Raw genomic sequence first — 20,627 nt, 5'->3', positions numbered from 1 at the left:
TTTAAGGTACACATTGTGAGACTGAAATAAATGAGTGTTTGAGTTTCCCATGCAGAAATGGAGCTACATGTGAAGACCGATTTGGTTCATATTTCTGTTACTGTGTTCCTGGTTATTTTGGTTCTCAATGCGAGAGCGAATCAGAGGAGTGCGCCAGTAACCCCTGCCAAAACGGAGCTACTTGTGTTGACTTGTTTAATCAGTATACATGTCAGTGTATCTTGGGGTTTACAGGTGATTATTCAGATGCATATGTTAATGGAGTGGAGTTGTAGCTTTGTGGTTCCTTGGTTCAGGTCCTGTCAAGACTCCACTCCCAAAGACTTGGTATTTATAGGTACAGAGAATCTAGTCTATTTTTTCTGGTTGTCCCCCTTGAGTGGAGTGATTACATTTGATACTGGCAATCCTAGGCACATATACCAAATTTATGATGTAAAAGCATAGAATCAATGATGGTTTATGGTTGTGATTTTTCGGAATTACCATAGTATCTTTTTTAAAACAGATGTATTTTTCAACTAATGATTAGGATAATATATCATACACAGTTATATTTATTAAATGAAACTGACTTTTGCAGATTTCTAGCAATTTACAATTAATTCTTTACTTCACTACAGGCTTTAATTGTGAGACAAATATAGATAACTGCATAAACCAACCCTGTCAAAACTTTGGACAATGTGTGGACGGCATCGACTCATTTACCTGTGCTTGCCAGTCGGGATATGAAGGGAGTTTTTGCCAAACTGAGACAGATGAATGCGCATCGAATCCTTGTATCAATGGAGGAACATGTGTTGATGCCGTGAATTACTTCGTTTGTTCCTGTATTCTTGGATACACAGGAACCCGATGTGAAACTGACATTGATGAATGTTCTAGCAATCCATGTTTTAATGGAGGTGAGGAGTTTTTTTCAAACATTTTGGTCATATGTCACTCTTAATGTTTAAAAAAAAATTATTCTGTGGCCCATTTCTTGTCTCTATTTATTTGATTTATATACTTGTTTGATGTCTTCAGTATAAGACACTTCTCTTAGAGACCCCAGAACCATGATGAGTACACCGAGAGACATTTCCTTGTTCTTTCTGAATAGTACTGTATACAAGTTCTTTACCATGTGCAATGTATTGTACATGTGACCAACAGATTTACATCCTATCCAAAAAACGAGGCGATAAGATGAAAGTATCTTGCTTATAAATAGAGCACAGGCAGTTTTAAAACCTATGCTACAAATGCTGATACGATATTATTTACCATATTGCTTTATAACTTATAGTTAGACTAAACTTTTTCTTTGTAATCTAGGATTCTGTGAAGATCTATTAAATGCCTACCGCTGCCGGTGCCAGTCTGGATTCAGTGGAAGTAATTGTGAAAGTGATGGTGATCAGTGTCTTAGCGATCCATGTCAGTTTGGTGGAACGTGTGTAGATCTTGTGAAAGCGTACCGTTGCGAATGTCCCATTGGGTACGCAGGTACAAACTGCGCGCAGGATGTCATTGACGAATGTGAAAGTTTTCCTTGCCAGAACGGAGGTAAGCTGAATTCATTTTCCACAACCCACATTTTCCTGAAGACCTGAAGAATAAATACTTAGTTAGTAACTTGCTTGAGAGCGTGCATTTTCACCCAAGTAACTTTATTTTAAAATTGGTAACAATTAAGATTATTGTTAACTTAGTGAAATTATTTCAACTTTATGTAAAAGATATTAAAAGTGTGAAATTTTATTTAGCTGACAATAAGTTTAATTCTTTTCTTGATTCCTAGGAAATTGCCGAAATCTACTTGGAGGGTACACTTGTGAATGCACCGGTGATTGGATAGGTACAAATTGCGAGACGGACGACAACCAGTGTGACCCAAACCCATGTCAAAACAATGCACAATGCATTGACCAATTTCAAGGTTATCAGTGTGTATGTGTTTCTGGAACCGTGGGTGTGGATTGTGATCTGGATTTAAACGAGTGTGATAGTTCCCCTTGCGAAAATGGTGCTACCTGTGTTGACCAAGCAAATAGCTATTCATGTGTTTGTCCAATTGGTTATGTAGGAACCACATGCGGCTCAGAACTCTTTGAATGTTCAAGTAGGTAAGTAACCGAATAAACCTCTAAATTATCAAGTAAATTTTTATTGTTTTAACTAATATTAATTCACATTGATCACAATTCAACTACTGAAATGTGTGTAAATATGTTTAGTTGATTATTTTGGTGTTCATTTCTTCAAATTTTATGAAATAGGTGAAATTTAAAAATTCTTAATTGCACAACATTTAAAGATAATTTTCAGTAACTGTCTTAATATAAATTATTTTTAATATTGTCCCTGTTTCCTGTTAATAAAATGAACTTCCTATTTATTCAAAGAACTTTTCAACAAAGTTGCTACATTTATTGGACATACATAAATGCCAAGTGGCCTCTTTTATTTTTGAATATATTCACAATAATATTCCTACTTCTATAATTAATTTATTTAATAATGTCATACATTATCATAATTATAAACTTCGTAGCATGCAGTGTAACTTCCCGTTAAATATTCCATTTAGAAGACTTAGAAGTTTGCAATTTTCTATTTCCGTTTCAGGTCCCAGACTCTGGAACGAGTTGGATTTCACTATTAAAAGTTTAACTTGTTTTTACCTTTCGAAATAAATTAAAAAGATGTTATCTATCATTGTATTAAAGTGTTCATGAATAACTATTATTATTTATAGTACTATTCTGTTTTATTTGTTTTATTGATTTTATTGATCAAATTTGGATTTGTTTAGTCTGTAAATCAACAATGTAAATATTCATTACTCTAAAAGGGTCTTACAGTCTGTGACAAGATTTTTGTCTTCTAGTAATGATCCTATTATGGTTTCTTTATATCAAATCTATTTTTTATTTGTTTATAGTTATACTGAGTCATTGATAAAATAAATGTTGTTGAATTCATGTTTTCTAATCTGAGTACCGATATTTGAGAATTACATTTTTTTCTAGTCCTTGTCTTAATGGAGCAGTTTGTAACGATCAAGTAGGTAGCTATGACTGTACTTGTCAACCAGGGTTCATCGGAACAAGATGCGAGTTTAACATTGATGAATGCGCCAGTTCTCCATGCAGTAACAGTGCTGTTTGTGTGGATCAGATAAATGGTTACATATGTACATGCCCTAATGGATTCTCTGGAACCTTTTGTGACGTCAATGTAAATGAATGTGCAAGTTTTCCATGTCTGAATGGTGGAACTTGCGCAGATGGAATTGCGATGTTTACATGTTCATGCCCTCCTTCACATCAGGGTGATCAATGTCAAACTGAATATAACGAATGCTTATCTAACCCGTGTCAAAATGGCGGAGCATGCACAGATCTATTTGATGCTTTCACATGCCAGTGTGCAGCGGGTTATCAAGGACCTATTTGCAGTAACGAAATAGATGAATGTTTAAGTAACCCTTGTTTACGAGGTGGAACATGTCAAGATATCGTTGCCGGTTACCGCTGTTCATGTACTCCCGGTTATATTGGTGATAGGTGCGAAACGGAAGCGCAAGAGTGTAGCAGTAGTCCATGTCGTAACGGCGCCGTTTGTGTAGAACAATTGAATGCGTATCGTTGTGAATGTGCAAGTGGTTTCACAGGCACACAATGTGAGATAGAAATAGATGAGTGCTCCAGTAACCCCTGCTTTAACACAGGTACATTTTTTATTCTGTCTCTTTAGCTTTACTCAATAACATTTGTGTATGTTTTTTAAAAATGAATAGTAATCATAATCATCATTCTGTACTGTACCTTGAGTATTTAGTATTTTCATGTATTTTACGAGTGTTCTTAGCCCCTGAAAATCATACAATTTGAGTTTATTGTTGGCTTGGTAAAAGCAAATGAGAGGCAATAATGTTCTACAGCAAGAACAGGACACTTGTTCCAAAGAATAAGATAAGATAACTTTGAAGTAGCATGGAATCCACCTAAATGTTTGTAATAATACAGATATCTAGAGCGCACTTCACCACCAATGGTGCTCAAGGCGCTTGATAAGATCAAATAAATGAATATACTTTAATAATGTCAGATAAATCATGTATATTGCCACCAAAACTACCAATAAGCATAAATATAGCCTCATCATCTATATATAAATTATGGTTAATTCTGACATAGGCGAGCACAATGCAAAAACTTCGGTACAAATCTCCGCCTTGGATACCTACCTTATCTATCCGAGATGTACCGCGAAACGTAGATTTGATAACATTAGTGTTCACGCCGACGCTATTGTTCCATATTTATATCTTAGGAAGATATTATAAAGAGTTTTTTAACAACATTTATGATTTCAACATTAGATTTTCCTCTCAATTTCAATTCTTCCCGGTCAAAGTAATTTCCGGGTTTAAGATAAGTTCACCTTGCAACAACCTTAGTTTCAAATATTTTCTCTCTTTTAAACACAAGGGAGCAGTTAAAATAATAGATTTGACCCTAAAGGTGACTGGAAACAGGCACTTTCCATCAATCAATACAGTGTCCCTTTGGAAGACGAAAAAAAAATCAGATAGTAGGAGTGGTTGGCCATTAGTCATAGCCATTTCAGTTTTTTGTTTATTTTAAAACATACCACGCGTGTGTGAAGGTACAGTAGTTAAATTATACTGCAAATTAATAAAGATCAAATTAAATATACGTCATAAAGAATCAGAATATTTGTGGGGAATAGTATTATAAAATTACATAGGGAGATTTGATGATAAGACATTTTTCGAGTGAAATCCCGATAGCTGAGTTTTATTGAGTAAGCTTGCAGGAATAACTGTAGGCTATCTTCCTGTGTCCCGTTAGGACCGAGATGTCTGCCCATGTTGCAAGCCGTAATGTCTTCTTTCTTGGGCCCACTCTGTTACGGCAGTTTCAAAAGACGATTAAATTAAATAATGTATTAATAATTATTAGGATGGTATTCATTTGAATAAACGCCTCTCCAATAAAACATCACTTTGAATAATAAACCCCCCTCCCCCCCCCCCCCCAACCCAACTATCTAATAAACGTCCATCCACATATTTATAATAACAAAATTATACTATTTGTAGTAGAATTCACCGCACTGTTATCTACAATTTACCAAGCATTTGTTATTCTTTTTTAGCACTTTTTATATCTATTAGAGGATTTCATTTGATTATAAATGTTACCATATTATTAAAACTAAAAAATTTAACATATATCCCTCGAATAAGCACCTCCCTCAAATGACCTCCGCCTCCCCAAAGGGCCCTAAACAATAAAAACTATACTTTAAAATGTTAATAATCATCTAAAACACTGTGAAACAAAGTAGTTTAGTTTTACGAATGTCAAGCATTTTCAATAATGGTAACCGACAGAAAACGTATAAGGAGAACATTATCATTCCGAGAACCATCGTCTACACATCCTAGAGGGGGAGCGAGCTCACCCTCTAGTATTAACAACTTAACTATAATGTGTAATTAAAATCTATGTTTTTATTTTAGGTACTTGCCTTGATCTGGTCAACAGATACACGTGTGTTTGCCCTCAGTCTTTCACTGGTACAAATTGTCAAATTTTCCTTGATGCCTGTTCTTCGAATCCTTGCGAGAATGGAGCAGCATGTCAAAATGACGGCACCGGTGCATTCTCCTGTAACTGTCCGCCAGGATATACCAACTTGCTATGTAACGAAGACATTAATGAGTGTAGTAGTTCACCTTGTAGTGCGGATGGAGAGTGCGTTGACCTTGTTAATGGTTACCAATGTCAGTGTAATGAAGGATATTTTGGTAAGAGTTTTTAAAGTAATTTTAGTCAGTTTGTTAAATTAAAATATGTTAAGGTTTTTAAATAGATGAAAATGAATCAAAGAAAGATGCAAATTGGAGACATTACTATGTGACTATAGAAGAATATGGAGTTGTTTTCTTTCTAATGTGACAGCGAAGCAGTAGGGACTCCCCAAAATGGCGGCCATATATACCTTTTACATTATAATCATCAATTTAGTGTATTAAAACAATAACTATATAAATCAGAATATTTCTATAATATATTTAACGGTTCAGTTTTTATAAAATTAACTCTTAATTAATGAATATTTTTTTTGTAAATTGTTGCATACAAATACAAGGAACATACAGTATAAGAAATATGACATAGTGCGTGACTGACTAGTTGACACAACTTCTAATTGGTGTATCTTATTGTCTGATTGCTGCAGCCATATTTGGCGGTCCCTCTCCATTGTTACTTACTTTTGATCTGTGTTTGTGAGTTCACTATCTAGTTCTTATTATGTCTATGGCTGCTGATTTTAAAATAAGACATTATCATTTATTTACCATGTTTGTTTTTAATTCAAAGGAAGTCTGTGTCAATTTGAAGTCAATGAATGTGCATCCGGTCCTTGTCTGGGAGGTGGTACATGCATTGATGGCATTGGACAATACAACTGCGAATGCCCTAGCACTCGTACTGGCATCCGATGCGAGTTTGAGGCTGCTTGCTCAAATAACCCGTGCCGCAATGGTGCTATTTGCAATCCTCCACCTGGTGGTGTTGGTGATCCTACGTGCACTTGTTTACCGGGATATTCAGGACAATTCTGTCAAGAAAACATTAATGAATGTGCTTCCAGCCCATGTGGAATTTATGGTAATTATCACACGCATTTCATATATATATTTCGGTATCTTTTATTCATCATAAAGTATATACATAAAACAATTCATGGCAGTATAAACTGAATTGCGAACTGAGTAGTTAAATACATTATACAAAATATACAGAATTAAACAAATGAGCAATATGAAGATTAATACAAAAGTTAAGTTACGGTACATAGTCAGTTAATTAGTAGAAAAATATCTTTTAAAAAAATATATAATGTTTAAATATATATAAAAAAAAAAGTGGAAATTTTTATTAAAAATATATATATAACTAGAGGGTACTCCGAGAGTACAAACCTCCGCCTACTGTAAAATTCGCCTACTGTAAAATTCCCCTACATAAAATGCCCCCTGAATATTTTTTTTTACATTTTTTTTTATTAGTTTTAAGTGTAAATATGTTAACTGCACACTACAAAGTTGTGGATGACAGTGTGGTGTAATGGTTATGTATCCAGCCTCTCACAGTTGAGATCTCTGGTTCAAGTCCCACTGAGGTTTTTTTTTTTTTTTTTTTTCTTTTTTTTAGCTTTTTGTGGACCTTGATCTTTGACCCTGACCCTTCAAAATGTAACCACAATTATATGATGTGTCATTGATCATTGTGGCTAAGTTTGGTGAGAATCGGATAAAAACTGTGGTCTCTGGGCAGTAAAATAGTTTTTTGTTAGTTGTGACCTTGACCTATGACCTTTTCCCCTCAAATTCGAACTCGTCCGAGCTTTTGGGGCATAGATCATTGTTGCCAAATTTGGTGAGAATCGGATAAAAACTGTGGCCTCCAGGCTGTTCACAGACACACACACACCCCAACACACAAACACACAAATATACAGGGGTGAAAATATAACCTCCTTGGCGGAGGTAAAAAGAAAGATTGACTGAATTACAATTTTTTGTTCCACAGTACACAACATGGAAATACCGAAAAGCCAGTTTGGTTATCAAATCATTTAACTGAGCATTGTAAACTTTTGATTAAAACAGTGGCATATAATCTTATAATCGTTTTTTTCTTTCCAGGAACCTGTCAAGATTATGTGAATAGTTTTTTTTGTCAATGTCAAGCTGGGTACGGTGGTGAGAGGTGTACTGATGTAAGTAGCATTACACATTAACACGAACACCTCTATTCATGAGACACATCTTGAAACAAACAATGCTCAGAAGCATATCATGCAAAACTAAAGTCAACCCTATTCAGTTGTCACCCTTATGGGGACAATTTGTTGGGTCTTGAAGGTGATTGATGTACAAAAAATGCAAAGTCTGACAAACTACCTTTACAACACAAACAGAAACAAATATTGAAAAAAAGACACTACAAAACATTCATATAAGTCAATGTTTTGTATAAATTAATGCTTTGTTATTTTGCAGCCTCAAGAAGTTTGTGACCCGAATCCCTGTAAGAATGGAGGATTTTGTTGCCAGCAAGGTGTATCCAATTGTCCACCAAATATTCCTCCTGGAGACTTCCAATGTTTCTGTCTAAATGGCTACAGTGGTGATCGCTGTGAAATTGAGATTGACCAGTGCTTGTCTTCTCAAGAACCCCCATGTGCAAACAATGGTCGCTGTATAGATACTGCAAACTCTTTTATCTGCGAGTGTTCATCCGGTTACTCGGGTGACCGTTGTGAAATTGATATACCATGTTCACCAGATCCATGTGTAAATGGAGTTTGTAACATTATCGGGGATACGTATAGTTGTTCGTGTGATCAAGGATATAACGGTCAGAACTGTGATGTTGAAATCCAACCATGCGATAGTTTGCCGTGTTTGAATAACGGACAATGTCAAAACATCGGAGACAATTACAGTTGTACGTGTCCATCAAATTATGTCGGCGATCAATGTCAAACAATAATTACACCCTGTGATAGCAACCCGTGTGTTAATGGCGTATGTACAGTGACAAGTAATGGATATCTCTGCCAATGTAACACAGGATACACTGGAGATAATTGTGAAACGCGTGTGCTGCCTTGTGACTCCGGGCCATGTGTTAACGGAAACTGTGTCGACCTTGGGAATTCTTACACCTGTCAGTGTTTGTCTGGGTATACTGGTTTTAATTGCGATCAGCAGATCATGCCTTGTGATAGTGAGCCATGTGTTTATGGCACCTGCTTCAATAATGGTGATACTTACTTCTGTAGCTGTTTCTCTGGATTCACAGGCACAAACTGTGCATCTACACTTCCTCCAATGCCATGTGACAGCAATCCGTGTTTAAATTCTGGTACTTGTACAAACAATGGATTCGATTCCTTTAATTGTGTGTGTACTGGATTATATATTGGTAAGACTTGGCTATAAATTCATTTTTTTTAAAATTCAATCCTAATATGTTGTTTGAAGGTTTGTATGGCGAAATAAAATTTTTATATAAAGTTTGCGTTCCACCATGTATGTTAGTTCTGAATAGAACTGTTTCTCGATGTTTCGATCAATATGCTTTGATCATCATCACTCCTTATTATCAATAATCCTAATACGATTGGTCACTTGACCGTTAATGAGTTTTTATTTTTATTTGATTTATGTAAAACTTAATAATTAATTTCTATACTTGTTTATTACTGTTGACACGGTTGAATATCTCTGATACTACTTGATATTTCGATCAATATGCTTCGATCAAACTCACGAATGGTTTAAAATTTTTATTCAGTTCAACGATAACAAACTATAATAATAAATTCAAATAAGCAACAATAACATAAACAAAGATTGGAACATTATAGAGATTTAACAATTTTACCCTTAAATACATTTAAACTATCATAAAATAAATCAATATCCAAACAACTAATGATTTCTTTTCAGAACTACAAAAACGATATACAGGAAACTTATATACATGCATATAAAAAATGTATAAATAATAAATTTTAATGTTATTGATATATTTTATTTGATAATTAAGGCGACAGATGCGAAACCCAGCTACCAAGTCCTTGTGATACTCAGCCTTGCCAGAATAGCGGGCTTTGTGTGGAGACAAGCTCTGCAAGTGGTTATACATGTACCTGTAGAGGTGGATATGTTGGTGATCTTTGTCAGACTGTTGCTGTGTCATGTAATCCAATAAACCCTTGCCAAAATGGAGGAGATTGCTATGAAGATAGCATTGGTAAAATATTTTGATTTTTATTTTATTTACCCTTGAAAAATTTAACGTACCACAGAGGAATTAATAAACTAAATGTAAAAATAAAGTGAAAGAAAGAAGAAAGCAATTTTTTATCTTTAGTTTGTATGTAAATTACTTTTAAACTGAGAGTTATAGTATGGCTTTAATGTGTAGAGCTGGCATTTATCTTTTTGCCATACCACCACTAGTTTTATCTCAATGTATGGACATCATGTGTCCAAATACAGTAGTTTTATGCTTAAATATTGTAGTGATCATCATCATGTCCATATATGGGCGCATCACATTTTGTCACATAAAATTTGATAGTGTAGATATGCATAAAGATTTGAATCATTGACTAAGATGATTTTTATGCTAATTATGTTTTTATCAATCTCGTCCCCAGGTCCATTCTGTATTTGTGCTGATAGCTATCAGGGATTATGGTGTGACATATCTGCTGGTGTATGCTATCCCAATAACCCTTGTCAAAACGAAGGTATTTGCTGGGACCAAAATGGACAGGTATGTATGTAACCTAGTTATAAAGTAGATTGGTTAACATTGGGACTAACCTGGTTATAAAGTAATACTTGTAAAATTAACCAGTTTATAACTTTAGTTACTAGTTTAATTATTCTGATTTATTCAATATATCTTATTTGAAGCTTTTTTGTGATTGTCCTCGTGGCTTTGATGGAACATTATGTGAAAACGTCATCGTAGCTACTGGATGTGCCGGTAATCCATGCGTCAGAGGAGATTGTTTAGAAGACGGATTAGGACAATTTGTTTGCAGGTGATTATTTTAAATATTTTGTATGGGAAAAAAAATTAGGGTATTTATATATATTTGTATGTGACAAACAACTGATATTCCTTTTCAATGGTAATAAATACCAGTGATTAAAGTACAAATGGACTGGATGATAGCACCATGATGACAATACATTACTATGAAAGGGTTTCTGCATTTTTCCTGAATAGATAGATATTTTTAAAAACTTTATTGAATGACAATGTATATAATTTCGTTTGTCCACTTATGATAATAAATCGATTAAAATATACTGTTATTTGTTTATTTAGATGCCCACCTGGTTACAACGGGCAACGTTGTGAATTTTCGGATGACTGCAGTGTCACCCCATGCCAGAATGGAGGGGTGTGTAACTTGTTGAACGGCATCTACGAATGCTCATGTCCGAGTGGTTTCAGTGGTACACTTTGTGAACGTGTTTCTGACCTATGTTTGTCAAACCCATGTCAGAACGGTGCGACCTGTGACACATTAGGATCAGCCTATGTTTGTAACTGTATACCAGGTTAGTGGAGTTTATCAGTGACAAATCGTAAACCTCCCTGCATAATAATGTTTATATTCCTCAGTTAATTGTTGTGGATATACTGTACATGACAGGTTTATATTTTTGGCTCTAAATGGTGTAACCATGGAGAAATTTTTGATGACCATGTGTATTTTATTACAAACACATTAGTAGTTGTACATCAATACTTTATAACATATTAATTTGGTTTATTAAGTTACAATTGATTTATGTGAACTTCTTAAAAGTCGTTGATTAATCAACTTTATTTTCTAATATTGAACTGTTCAGTGTGTTGGTACCCATGAACACCAACTTTTAGTGGCCATGATATAAGATAGTCTATTGTTTTCCAAAATTCCTTGTAAACATGATAGCTTAAGATCAGTGGTTGGTTCCCACTAGCGACTCAACGTAAAATAACCTACGCAACGTAAAAAAATGCCCTTCCAATAATTGTGTTTTTACCCCGTCTGCGTGATATCAAACCTGCGATTTTTGTAGCACTGTTGCGTCGTCGGTTCTCACTTGTGATTACGCAATACAGCACTTTGCGTCAATACGTTTTATATTTTATTTTAGGATATTTTGGTACATCCTGTGAATTTGATAGAGATGAATGTATAGGGAATTCTTGTCAGAATGGAGCTACTTGTCTTGATCAAATCAATTTTTATACGTAAGCTATCATTCGTTGTAGAATGTCTATACGTTTGTGTGATTGCTAAATAACTTCAATGTACTGTATAAAGCATTTTATTTATGTGCTTTTCAAAGGACATAAATATGGGAACATTTCCAAAAAAGTCAACGACATTCTTTATTCAACAATAGTATATAACATACATAGTTCAACATATCAGACAATACATTACTGCAAGACTCACTCATATCTATGCCATATGCATCTAGTTGAATGTAAATTATACACATATTTCTTTATTTTTCTTCTCTTGTCTCAATTGTCTCTTTTTTTTTCCTCCACCCTCCTCCACACATCCTCCAAACTGGTGCACACTATATTTACTTCTTACGCACATAAAAAACAAAGTTTGGTGTTTTTTGTGCATGAATACAAATCAATAACATATCCTAACTTTTACGGTTGCTCCATTTATTGACAGGTGTGTATGTGCTGCGGGTTATTCTGGTACTCTATGTGAAATACAGTCAAGCTGTGCTAATCTCCCCTGTCAGAATGGCGCTGTCTGCTTCAACGTACCCAATTCTATCTATGGCACAACATATACATGCCAGTGTACAACAGGTTATGCAGGTGCCAACTGTGAGAGTCTACAAGATGCGTGTGCACGGAATCCATGCCCGCAAAATGTGCCATGTCAGAACTTGGCAGACAGTTTCTCCTGTAATTATTGTGCAAGTAAGTATTACATATTATACAGATATTGCCTGCTTAGAGGTGAAATATAAGATTTGACATCCCCGAGGGAATGATATTTTGCTCGAGGGAAATATATTCCAGAGAGCAAAATATCATTCCCCGAGGGGATGTCAAATCTTATATTTTACCAATTTAAAAGGCGATATCTGTTATAGGCTATGTAATATTGAAGCTTAAGGCCTACCTAATTTAAAATGTGCACACTGTAGAAATGGTATTTCCTGCACCTGTGAGATTGCTTTGCTTAAACCGAACATGATTGAAATGTTTAATTCTCTTTTCAAACTTTCTACAAATTAATGATACAAGTTTTTTTTTTATTTCATCAGGCAATCCTTGTTTAAATGGGGCTGGATGTAGTTTGGATGTATCTAATATAAAGGGTTACACCTGTACATGTCAACTTGGATATACAGGTGACTTTTGTCAGACGAATATAAATGAGTGTGTATCTAATCCATGTGCAAATAATGGAAATTGCCAAGATTTGGTAAGTGCCTCTTAATATTCATTCATAAATGAAAGATTAATTGGATTGAATAAAGTATGAATATTTCACAGTAGCTGACTCTGACTGCTATACGCTAATGAGGCAATCAGTACGATTAACTGTGCATGTAATTTTAACTTTTCTATAGGCATGGTCTGCCATGCATGTAATAAGTTAGTCGACTGTACGTCAATTTCATTATTTTCTATTGACACAGTCAACTGTGGTCTAATACCTGTGTTCAAGGTTTACTTTACATGAGATGTACAGTACTATGGAGAAATTAGCCACTTCTACTCCTATGTTTTAAATGAGTTGAAGGAAAAAAAGGAAATATGATTTTATACAAATATTATAAATAGTTTATATAATTATTGTCACTGTTGCTTTATGCTGTTTTCCAAGACTTCATTGCACAACCTTTAAAAATCATCCCTATCATTCCTACTGTACTAAATGATACCAGGGATTCTAAAATAACAATCAATTTTCTTTTAGGTAAATGGATACATATGTAACTGTTTAAATCCATACTTTGGTACACTTTGCCAGAATACCATCTGCGACAACATTCAGTGTGCAAACAGCGCCCCATGTTTGCCTTTGACAACATCAACATTCTCTTGTCTTTGCCTCGTTGGAACTACTGGGACAACGTGTTCAGAGAGTATGCTATACTTCTTTATTATTCATTTGTATTTATTCATATATAAAATCTCCAATCGGGTTTGAACTATACCATGAAAGCCCCAGTGGTCTAATGGATAGGACAGCTGCATATCAAGCAGAAGGTCCAGGTTTGAATCTCGGTATATATATATATATATATATTATAAATACTGTATAGACATTTTAAAATGTGTTTAGTCATAAAAAAAATATGTACAGTTTATTTGTTTAATACTTATTGTAATTATTGTATTCTTATATGACAATAGGTTAAGATATTATATTTTTGGGGTAAATAACAGTTTTATTTGTATTTGTTAGGTTTATCGGTACAGATCCCATCATTTGGTGATAACAGCTATCTGCAATACAGTCACACATTTACATCTCCGTTGGCTATCACAGTGTCCGCTTCATCAAGCCAGTCAAATGGGTTGATACTTTATGTAGTACCCACTGTAGAAAATGGTAATGTTTTTCATTTATTCCTAAATTTACTATTTTGAAACTCTCTATTTCTTTCTAGATGCCCAGCTTTTTATTATTAATCCTCTTATACGATAATTCTTGCGAAAGTACAGTATATACTTACAGTATCTGTAATATTATTTTTGTTCATGTAGGTGACTACATGGCACTTTATTTACAGTCAGGAAGAATAGAGTTTCGAATGAGGTATAGTCTGCTTCCTAGCGTTGTATCTCTGACCAGTCAGCTATCGTATGGAGATGGTAACTTTCACACTATTGATATTGAGCAATCTGGACAGAACTTGTTGATATCTGTTGATGAAGCAGACAGATTGTCCACAGTAGTTAGTGGAACAACCTTCACTGGATTGAGTAATGTGTATGTTGGTGGATTAGCACCGGTAAGTAGATTTTCAGTGTTATAACAGCATCTGTTTGATGGTTTAATATGGTTAAGTGCAAAATTAGGATGTTTGTCTTTATTTGTAACTTTTATATGATGTCTAAAAGAAGAATTATAAATTTTGTAGTATAGTCAAAATAATTTTCCTTTTTTAAATGCATATTTATAAAAGACGCTAACTTTTCAATAAATTGTGTTTAGAATGTTATACCCCGAGTATCCTTTGTAAGGGACACATTGGACGGCTGTGTACAAGACCTACAGCTTAGTGACCAAGTCATTGATCTGCTTAATTCTTACAATGCTGGCGCTAATATAGGAAACTGCCTCGTGGATGTCTGTGAAAATATTGACTGCAATGGAAGAGGGCAGTGTGTTGAGCAGGTAGAGTTAATGTTGTATGATCTCTTTAGTAATATCATTATTCAGTCTAATTTACTATTTTATAACATATGAATGAAATAAAAAAAATATTGTTGAAAAGAAAACACCATTGCAAATTAGCAATAGGTAGCTTACGTATCAGACGATACAATTAAATATTAATTCCATTTTATTTCATGAAATGAAGCTTAAAAAATATAATTTTCTGAAAATTTAAGTCTGGTTGGGTTGTTTTCTCCCCTCACATAAGTCGTTTATTGCCAAACCATTTCTTCAAAATTGCCATTTATTTTTTTCTTTAAACACCTTTATATTCAAAAAACTTGATTTTGCAGACTGGAAGTAGTTATGTGTGCAGTTGTAACTCTGGATATGGTGGAATTGACTGTGAAGCCTCAATCTGTGTTGGTAATCCTTGTCTGAATGGCGGATCATGCCTTGATAATCCTGAAGGAACTGAATGTTTATGTCCCATTGGATTTGCGGGTCCAGTATGTGAAACAAGTATGTACATGTGGATTTATTGTTTTTCTTTAAAAAGTGTTTAGTGTAAAATAATTGCATAATTTTATCTTTTTTTCCCCTGGTTACCGCTTCAGAACCAGACTCTGGTTCTGTACCTTATCAGCACACTGGGAGATAATTTCCTCCTTTTGAATAGTATACAATGTATGTACACAGCATTAATATCTTTACATCCCATCCGAAGGACGAGGTAATGAGAATAAAGCATCTTGTCTAAGGATACAAGCACTATAGGCAGGTCTCAACCCCATTCTCGCATGCCTTACCATTACACAGGTTGTTGTCTAAAGCAATAGTTTGAAAAAAAAGTGTGATGTGCTTAAATATCGTAGTGATATGGCCAAATATTGTAGTGATATGACATCATCACATTTTTTGTGACATAAATTTTGATAGTGTAGGCAGAGCTTTAGACTCTGATTTATCACCAAATTGCTTCAATATTTTATTATATAAAATCACAGACTCTCTGAAGACCAAAACCTTATAGGGTTCCAGTTGGACCTAACATTTAAAATATTTTAAACTATCTGGAATATGAGCAAGTATACAGTTTTTTAATATAAACTTTTTTTTTCAGGCGTTCAGACAGATGTTCCTTTCTTTTACCAAAATTCCTACATAAAGTTCCCATTGCCACCAGATTCGTCTGTACTTAACAGTCTTACCTTTACGATACAATTCCGTGCGGAAGATCCCAATGGTCTTCTGCTGTACAGTCGTCAAGATAACATCATGGGTGATTTCTTTGCTTTATCATTGACAAACCAACGAGTTGAGTTTGAATTCAATCTTGGTAGGTTGTATATTTAATCATTTTGAGATTTTATAAAATAAAAATTACATTTTGAATTTGTTTACAATGTGATCATATGATTAATTATGTTTATCAGTGAACCAGAAAAGTCTTCAATGTTTTAAATTTATAAAAAAATTAAAGCAAATTTCAACTTAAAATATATATTTATTTTTTTAATTTTATTTCAACAATATTTAAGAAGAGTGGTCCATCCAGCCAAAGCTGATCATTATATTATAAATGTAACAAAAATTGTTTAATTATTTATATATATTACAGGAGGAAGCACAGGTCAGTTGGTCAGTGACATTATACCTCTCAACACATGGGTTACGGTAACTGTTATAAGGACAGGAATAGATGCTCAAATGGTTGTCTCAGGTCAGAGGTTAGTACAAAGGTCATTACAATAATCTAATAGAGCTAGGATAGCAACTGTTTTATGTTAGAAAGTAATTTCTAACACATGGGTTACAGTAACTGTTATAAGGCCAGGAATAGATGATCAAATGGTTGTCTCAGGTCAGAGGTTAGTACAAAGGTCATTACATAATCTAATAGAGCTATAGCAACTTTTTTATTTACGAAGATCTTTAGGTTAGAAAGTAATTTAAAGCGTGTACTCATTATAGAGTACTAACATTTTGGCGAAACTAACTTAGTGTAAGACCAGTTACCAGAAGGCAATGAAAAAAACTTACAGTAATGTGATTAAACTAATCTACATATTCTTTGACTTTAGAATATGTTTTTCTGAAGATGTTTTATAAATAAATCTTTTTATAATGATAGCTTAATAATAATTTCTCATTTTTGTCTTATAGCACAAAACTTGGATCTGCTGGTGGATCTTTGACCTCTCTCAATGTTAACCCAGAAGTGTTTGTTGGTGGAATGGATGATCTTACTCCAGCTTCATTGAGGGCGCAAGTGTTTTCTGGTTTTTCTGGCTGCATATTGTCATTAACAATACAAGGACTTACTTATAGGTAAGTGTAAATGGAATGCCCGATTCACACACAAAAATGCAACAAAAAATGTAATAAAAAAAATTGTTACATAGATAACTCATCAGTAGTTTGTAATGTTGTAATTTAAACGTAATAATGTAATATGCGCAATATACCGCTGTGTTTTACATCTGTGTGATCTTTACCAACTTGTTGAGATTTTACACAGATTTATAATGGTAACACTTTCACATGTTCTTACCAATTGTATCAATATGTTACATATTGTAATATTGTTGTACTTGTGAATCAGGTATAAAGCTCTGTCTATCACTATCAAACTAGTTTGACAAAAAAGTGTGATGTGCCCAAGTATGGTAGTGACATGTCCAAACATGGTAGTGATGTGACATCATCATGCCCATATATGGGCACATCACATTTTGTTTGTCACGTACAGTTTGGTGGGTGTAGACAGAGCTTAAGACAAAAAAAGAAAATAAATCTTACTATCTTTATAATATCGTTACTTTGAATGACTAAATACAACATATCCCCAAATAAAAACACATATTGAGAATGTTATGTTTCTATCAAGAATCAGATGACTGACACTGAATTCTGTTTTATACTGTGGATGTCATTCCTGCAATCAGTATTATGAAGTGTTTGTTTATAACTAACAATGCATAGTTATTGAATCATTATATAAATATATGTTTGTATTGTTTATTAGCTTCTCCTCTGGTGGATACATAAGCGGCGCTAACATTGCCCAGTGTGATGAAGACCTTTGTCAGGCTACGCCCTGCTTAAACCAGGCTACATGTATAACAATCCCTGGCTCCTACATTTGCAACTGCCAGCCTGGGTTTACAGGAACAAATTGCGAGTCCAGCACAGACTTTTGTTCAAACAATAATTGTGCAGATGGCTCTACGTGTATTTCTGGTAGGAACACGTTCACATGTTCCTGCCCTCTTGGGAAAACTGGTGTGACGTGCTCAGACAACTTAGGTGAGTTCTATGCATCAATAACAAATTTATAGTTTATTTCTAAATAAGAAACATCCCTTAACAATAATGGTATAATCAAGTAGTAGTGGAGGTGTAGCTTGGCTTCCAATCCCAAGGTACAGGGTTCAATCCTAACCCATAGTTGGAGCTAATAACAGTTTCTACTCCATATCTAAAATGTTATACAGTCAACTCTCCAAATACAGGACTCCCTGAAACGCGAAAATCTCCCAATAATAGACTTTTCGTGAGGTCCAAAAGGTCCCAAATTCTTTTTTTAACATTAAAAACACATTCTGAATACCAAACTTTCTGGAAATCCAGACATATTTGGCCAGCCCATAGGTGTTTAGTATTGGAAGACTATATATTTTATTCCCATAATATACAATAATTTCTTTGATGTAAATTATTATTTTTTATCCACAATATATTAGATTTAACATCCTTGATACCAGAATTCAGTGAAACATCTTTTATCACGTTTGGTTCCCCTGTTGGTCTGAATAAGGAAACTCGTATTAGTCTTTTAATCAGGCCAACATCTGGCTCTGGACTCCTGTTGTACATGGAAGATCAGTTCAACACTGCTGGTGATTTCTTTGCTCTTGGCCTCATAAATAGCATGGTGCAATTTAGATACAAAATGGGTTAGTAATTTTGTCATTTTGATCCATATACTACATATAAATAACCTGTGTTTGCAGTTAAGAACAAGTGCTGATTTACATTTCCAGTTAAATGTGTGCAGAAGGAGGACAAACTTTAAGTCATGGCCACCAGATTAAAATTTTTTTAAATATAAATAAAAAATAAATAAATAGATTTTCTTTAACTTTTACAGTCATTTCAAATTTCTTTTTTCCCTTTATTATCTACAATAATCAATACAATCAATCAATATATCCTTTTAAATTTAAATAAAATAATAATGAATTACTGCTTTTCTAGTTCCTATGTCAGCCATATTTCTACTTTGAATATCATTCTTATTTTACCAGGGGGAGCAACAGCAATTGTTAGCAGTACCATAATAAGTTTAAATAGTTGGCATCAAATTACTGTTACAAGAATGGCACGTACTGCTGATTTGTATGTAGACAACATAAGATATACCATCCAGGCAGGAGGAACAGCAGTTAGTTTAACAGCAGACAGCAGCCTATACATTGGGGGTCTTCAGGACTTCACAATACTTCATCCGGAAGGTGGATTCGTTACTGGCTTCTCTGGGTGTATCCAAGATCTTCAGGTTTGTAATTTTAACTTTTATTTTGTGAGTGATGATGTACAATAAGTATTCAGTCAAATTAAAGTCAATATTGCATATTTTAGATTGGTGGAACTACATTCCTTCCATTGCCATGGGAAACAGCATTGAGTGGAAGAGATATCAGTTATTGCTCATTTTCACCGTGTACCAGCTCTACCTGTCTAAATAATGGAATATGCCGTATTATCAGTGACCAACAATTTGAATGTATATGCACCTCAGGGTGGACAGGTCAAACATGTGACACGGGTAAGGCTTTTATTCTGCCATTATTTTGTTGTGAGTAATTAGATCATAGATGTATAACATTATTGATAAAAGAATATGTCAAATATTAATTCTGTATTATTATTTAAACTACAAAAATGTGTAAATATTTCAAAATTGATTTTAATTATTTTGTCTTCTTTTTTTTAGTGAGCACAATTAGTGTTCCATCATTTACAGCATTATCATACCTATCCTTCAACTTCATACTTGTAACGTCTTCGAACACTGAGATAACAATAGAGTTTAAGCCTGAAGACAATAATGGATTACTTCTATGGAACAGTGAAAACAATGATTTCATTGGTCTTGGCTTAGTAAATGGCAATGTTCAGTTCGCATTCAACTTGGGATCAGGTATGAATAGTAGTAGAAAATAATTACTCATTAATTACATTAATTTTATTATGTCTTTAGGCAAATGTGGTCAAGGATTACCAATAGTAAATTAATCACTGTCCTATCACATAGGTAGTAATCCCCCCGATACAGGGACTATTTTGTGAACCAGTTCACCGAGGTAACCCCTACTCGTGCTGATATTGTTGCCTCTTTGGGTACGGTAAACGGCGCCCCTGCCTTAACCACTTGGTCATTTGACTCACTTATTCCATAATTACACACAATTGTGTACCAGTATGGTGTATTCTTGGGCCAGTGCTGCATATTCTTGCCAATATATTTTTAGGCCACAACTAAATTTAAATTGGCTTTAAAAACCTTGAAAGGTCTCACATATTTTACCTACATTTTTCACAAACTACTGTACATGAAATTGATAACATAATAACCA

At 34.2% G+C, this 20,627-nt stretch overlaps 1 protein-coding gene across 4 annotated transcripts in view; it reads left to right on the top strand.

The window, feature by feature from the left end:
- The window catches only part of LOC140052129 (uncharacterized), a 49,645-nt gene that overhangs the window by 18,304 nt on the left and 10,714 nt on the right, over nt 1-20,627 (top strand). For all 4 annotated transcript variants that reach the window (XM_072097552.1, XM_072097551.1, XM_072097553.1 and 1 more), the window contains 29 exons: nt 7-234; nt 624-908; nt 1,321-1,551; nt 1,787-2,111; nt 3,018-3,718; nt 5,540-5,827; nt 6,405-6,695; nt 7,736-7,809; nt 8,093-9,020; nt 9,648-9,854; nt 10,264-10,382; nt 10,526-10,656; nt 10,947-11,182; nt 11,768-11,864; nt 12,310-12,566; nt 12,917-13,077; nt 13,576-13,744; nt 14,068-14,214; nt 14,370-14,617; nt 14,821-15,003; nt 15,339-15,507; nt 16,109-16,324; nt 16,607-16,715; nt 17,152-17,316; nt 18,014-18,294; nt 18,732-18,944; nt 19,296-19,546; nt 19,630-19,816; nt 19,985-20,191. In XM_072097552.1, the coding sequence (XP_071953653.1) occupies nt 7-234; nt 624-908; nt 1,321-1,551; nt 1,787-2,111; nt 3,018-3,718; nt 5,540-5,827; nt 6,405-6,695; nt 7,736-7,809; nt 8,093-9,020; nt 9,648-9,854; nt 10,264-10,382; nt 10,526-10,656; nt 10,947-11,182; nt 11,768-11,864; nt 12,310-12,566; nt 12,917-13,077; nt 13,576-13,744; nt 14,068-14,214; nt 14,370-14,617; nt 14,821-15,003; nt 15,339-15,507; nt 16,109-16,324; nt 16,607-16,715; nt 17,152-17,316; nt 18,014-18,294; nt 18,732-18,944; nt 19,296-19,546; nt 19,630-19,816; nt 19,985-20,191 (7,104 nt within the window). The remainder of the gene's footprint in view (nt 1-6; nt 235-623; nt 909-1,320; nt 1,552-1,786; nt 2,112-3,017; nt 3,719-5,539; nt 5,828-6,404; nt 6,696-7,735; nt 7,810-8,092; nt 9,021-9,647; nt 9,855-10,263; nt 10,383-10,525; nt 10,657-10,946; nt 11,183-11,767; nt 11,865-12,309; nt 12,567-12,916; nt 13,078-13,575; nt 13,745-14,067; nt 14,215-14,369; nt 14,618-14,820; nt 15,004-15,338; nt 15,508-16,108; nt 16,325-16,606; nt 16,716-17,151; nt 17,317-18,013; nt 18,295-18,731; nt 18,945-19,295; nt 19,547-19,629; nt 19,817-19,984; nt 20,192-20,627) is intronic.

This window comes from Antedon mediterranea, chromosome 6, assembly GCF_964355755.1.
Source record: "Antedon mediterranea chromosome 6, ecAntMedi1.1, whole genome shotgun sequence".
NCBI lineage: Eukaryota > Metazoa > Echinodermata > Crinoidea > Comatulida > Antedonidae > Antedon > Antedon mediterranea.
This window is presented reverse-complemented; position numbering and strand designations above follow the sequence as displayed.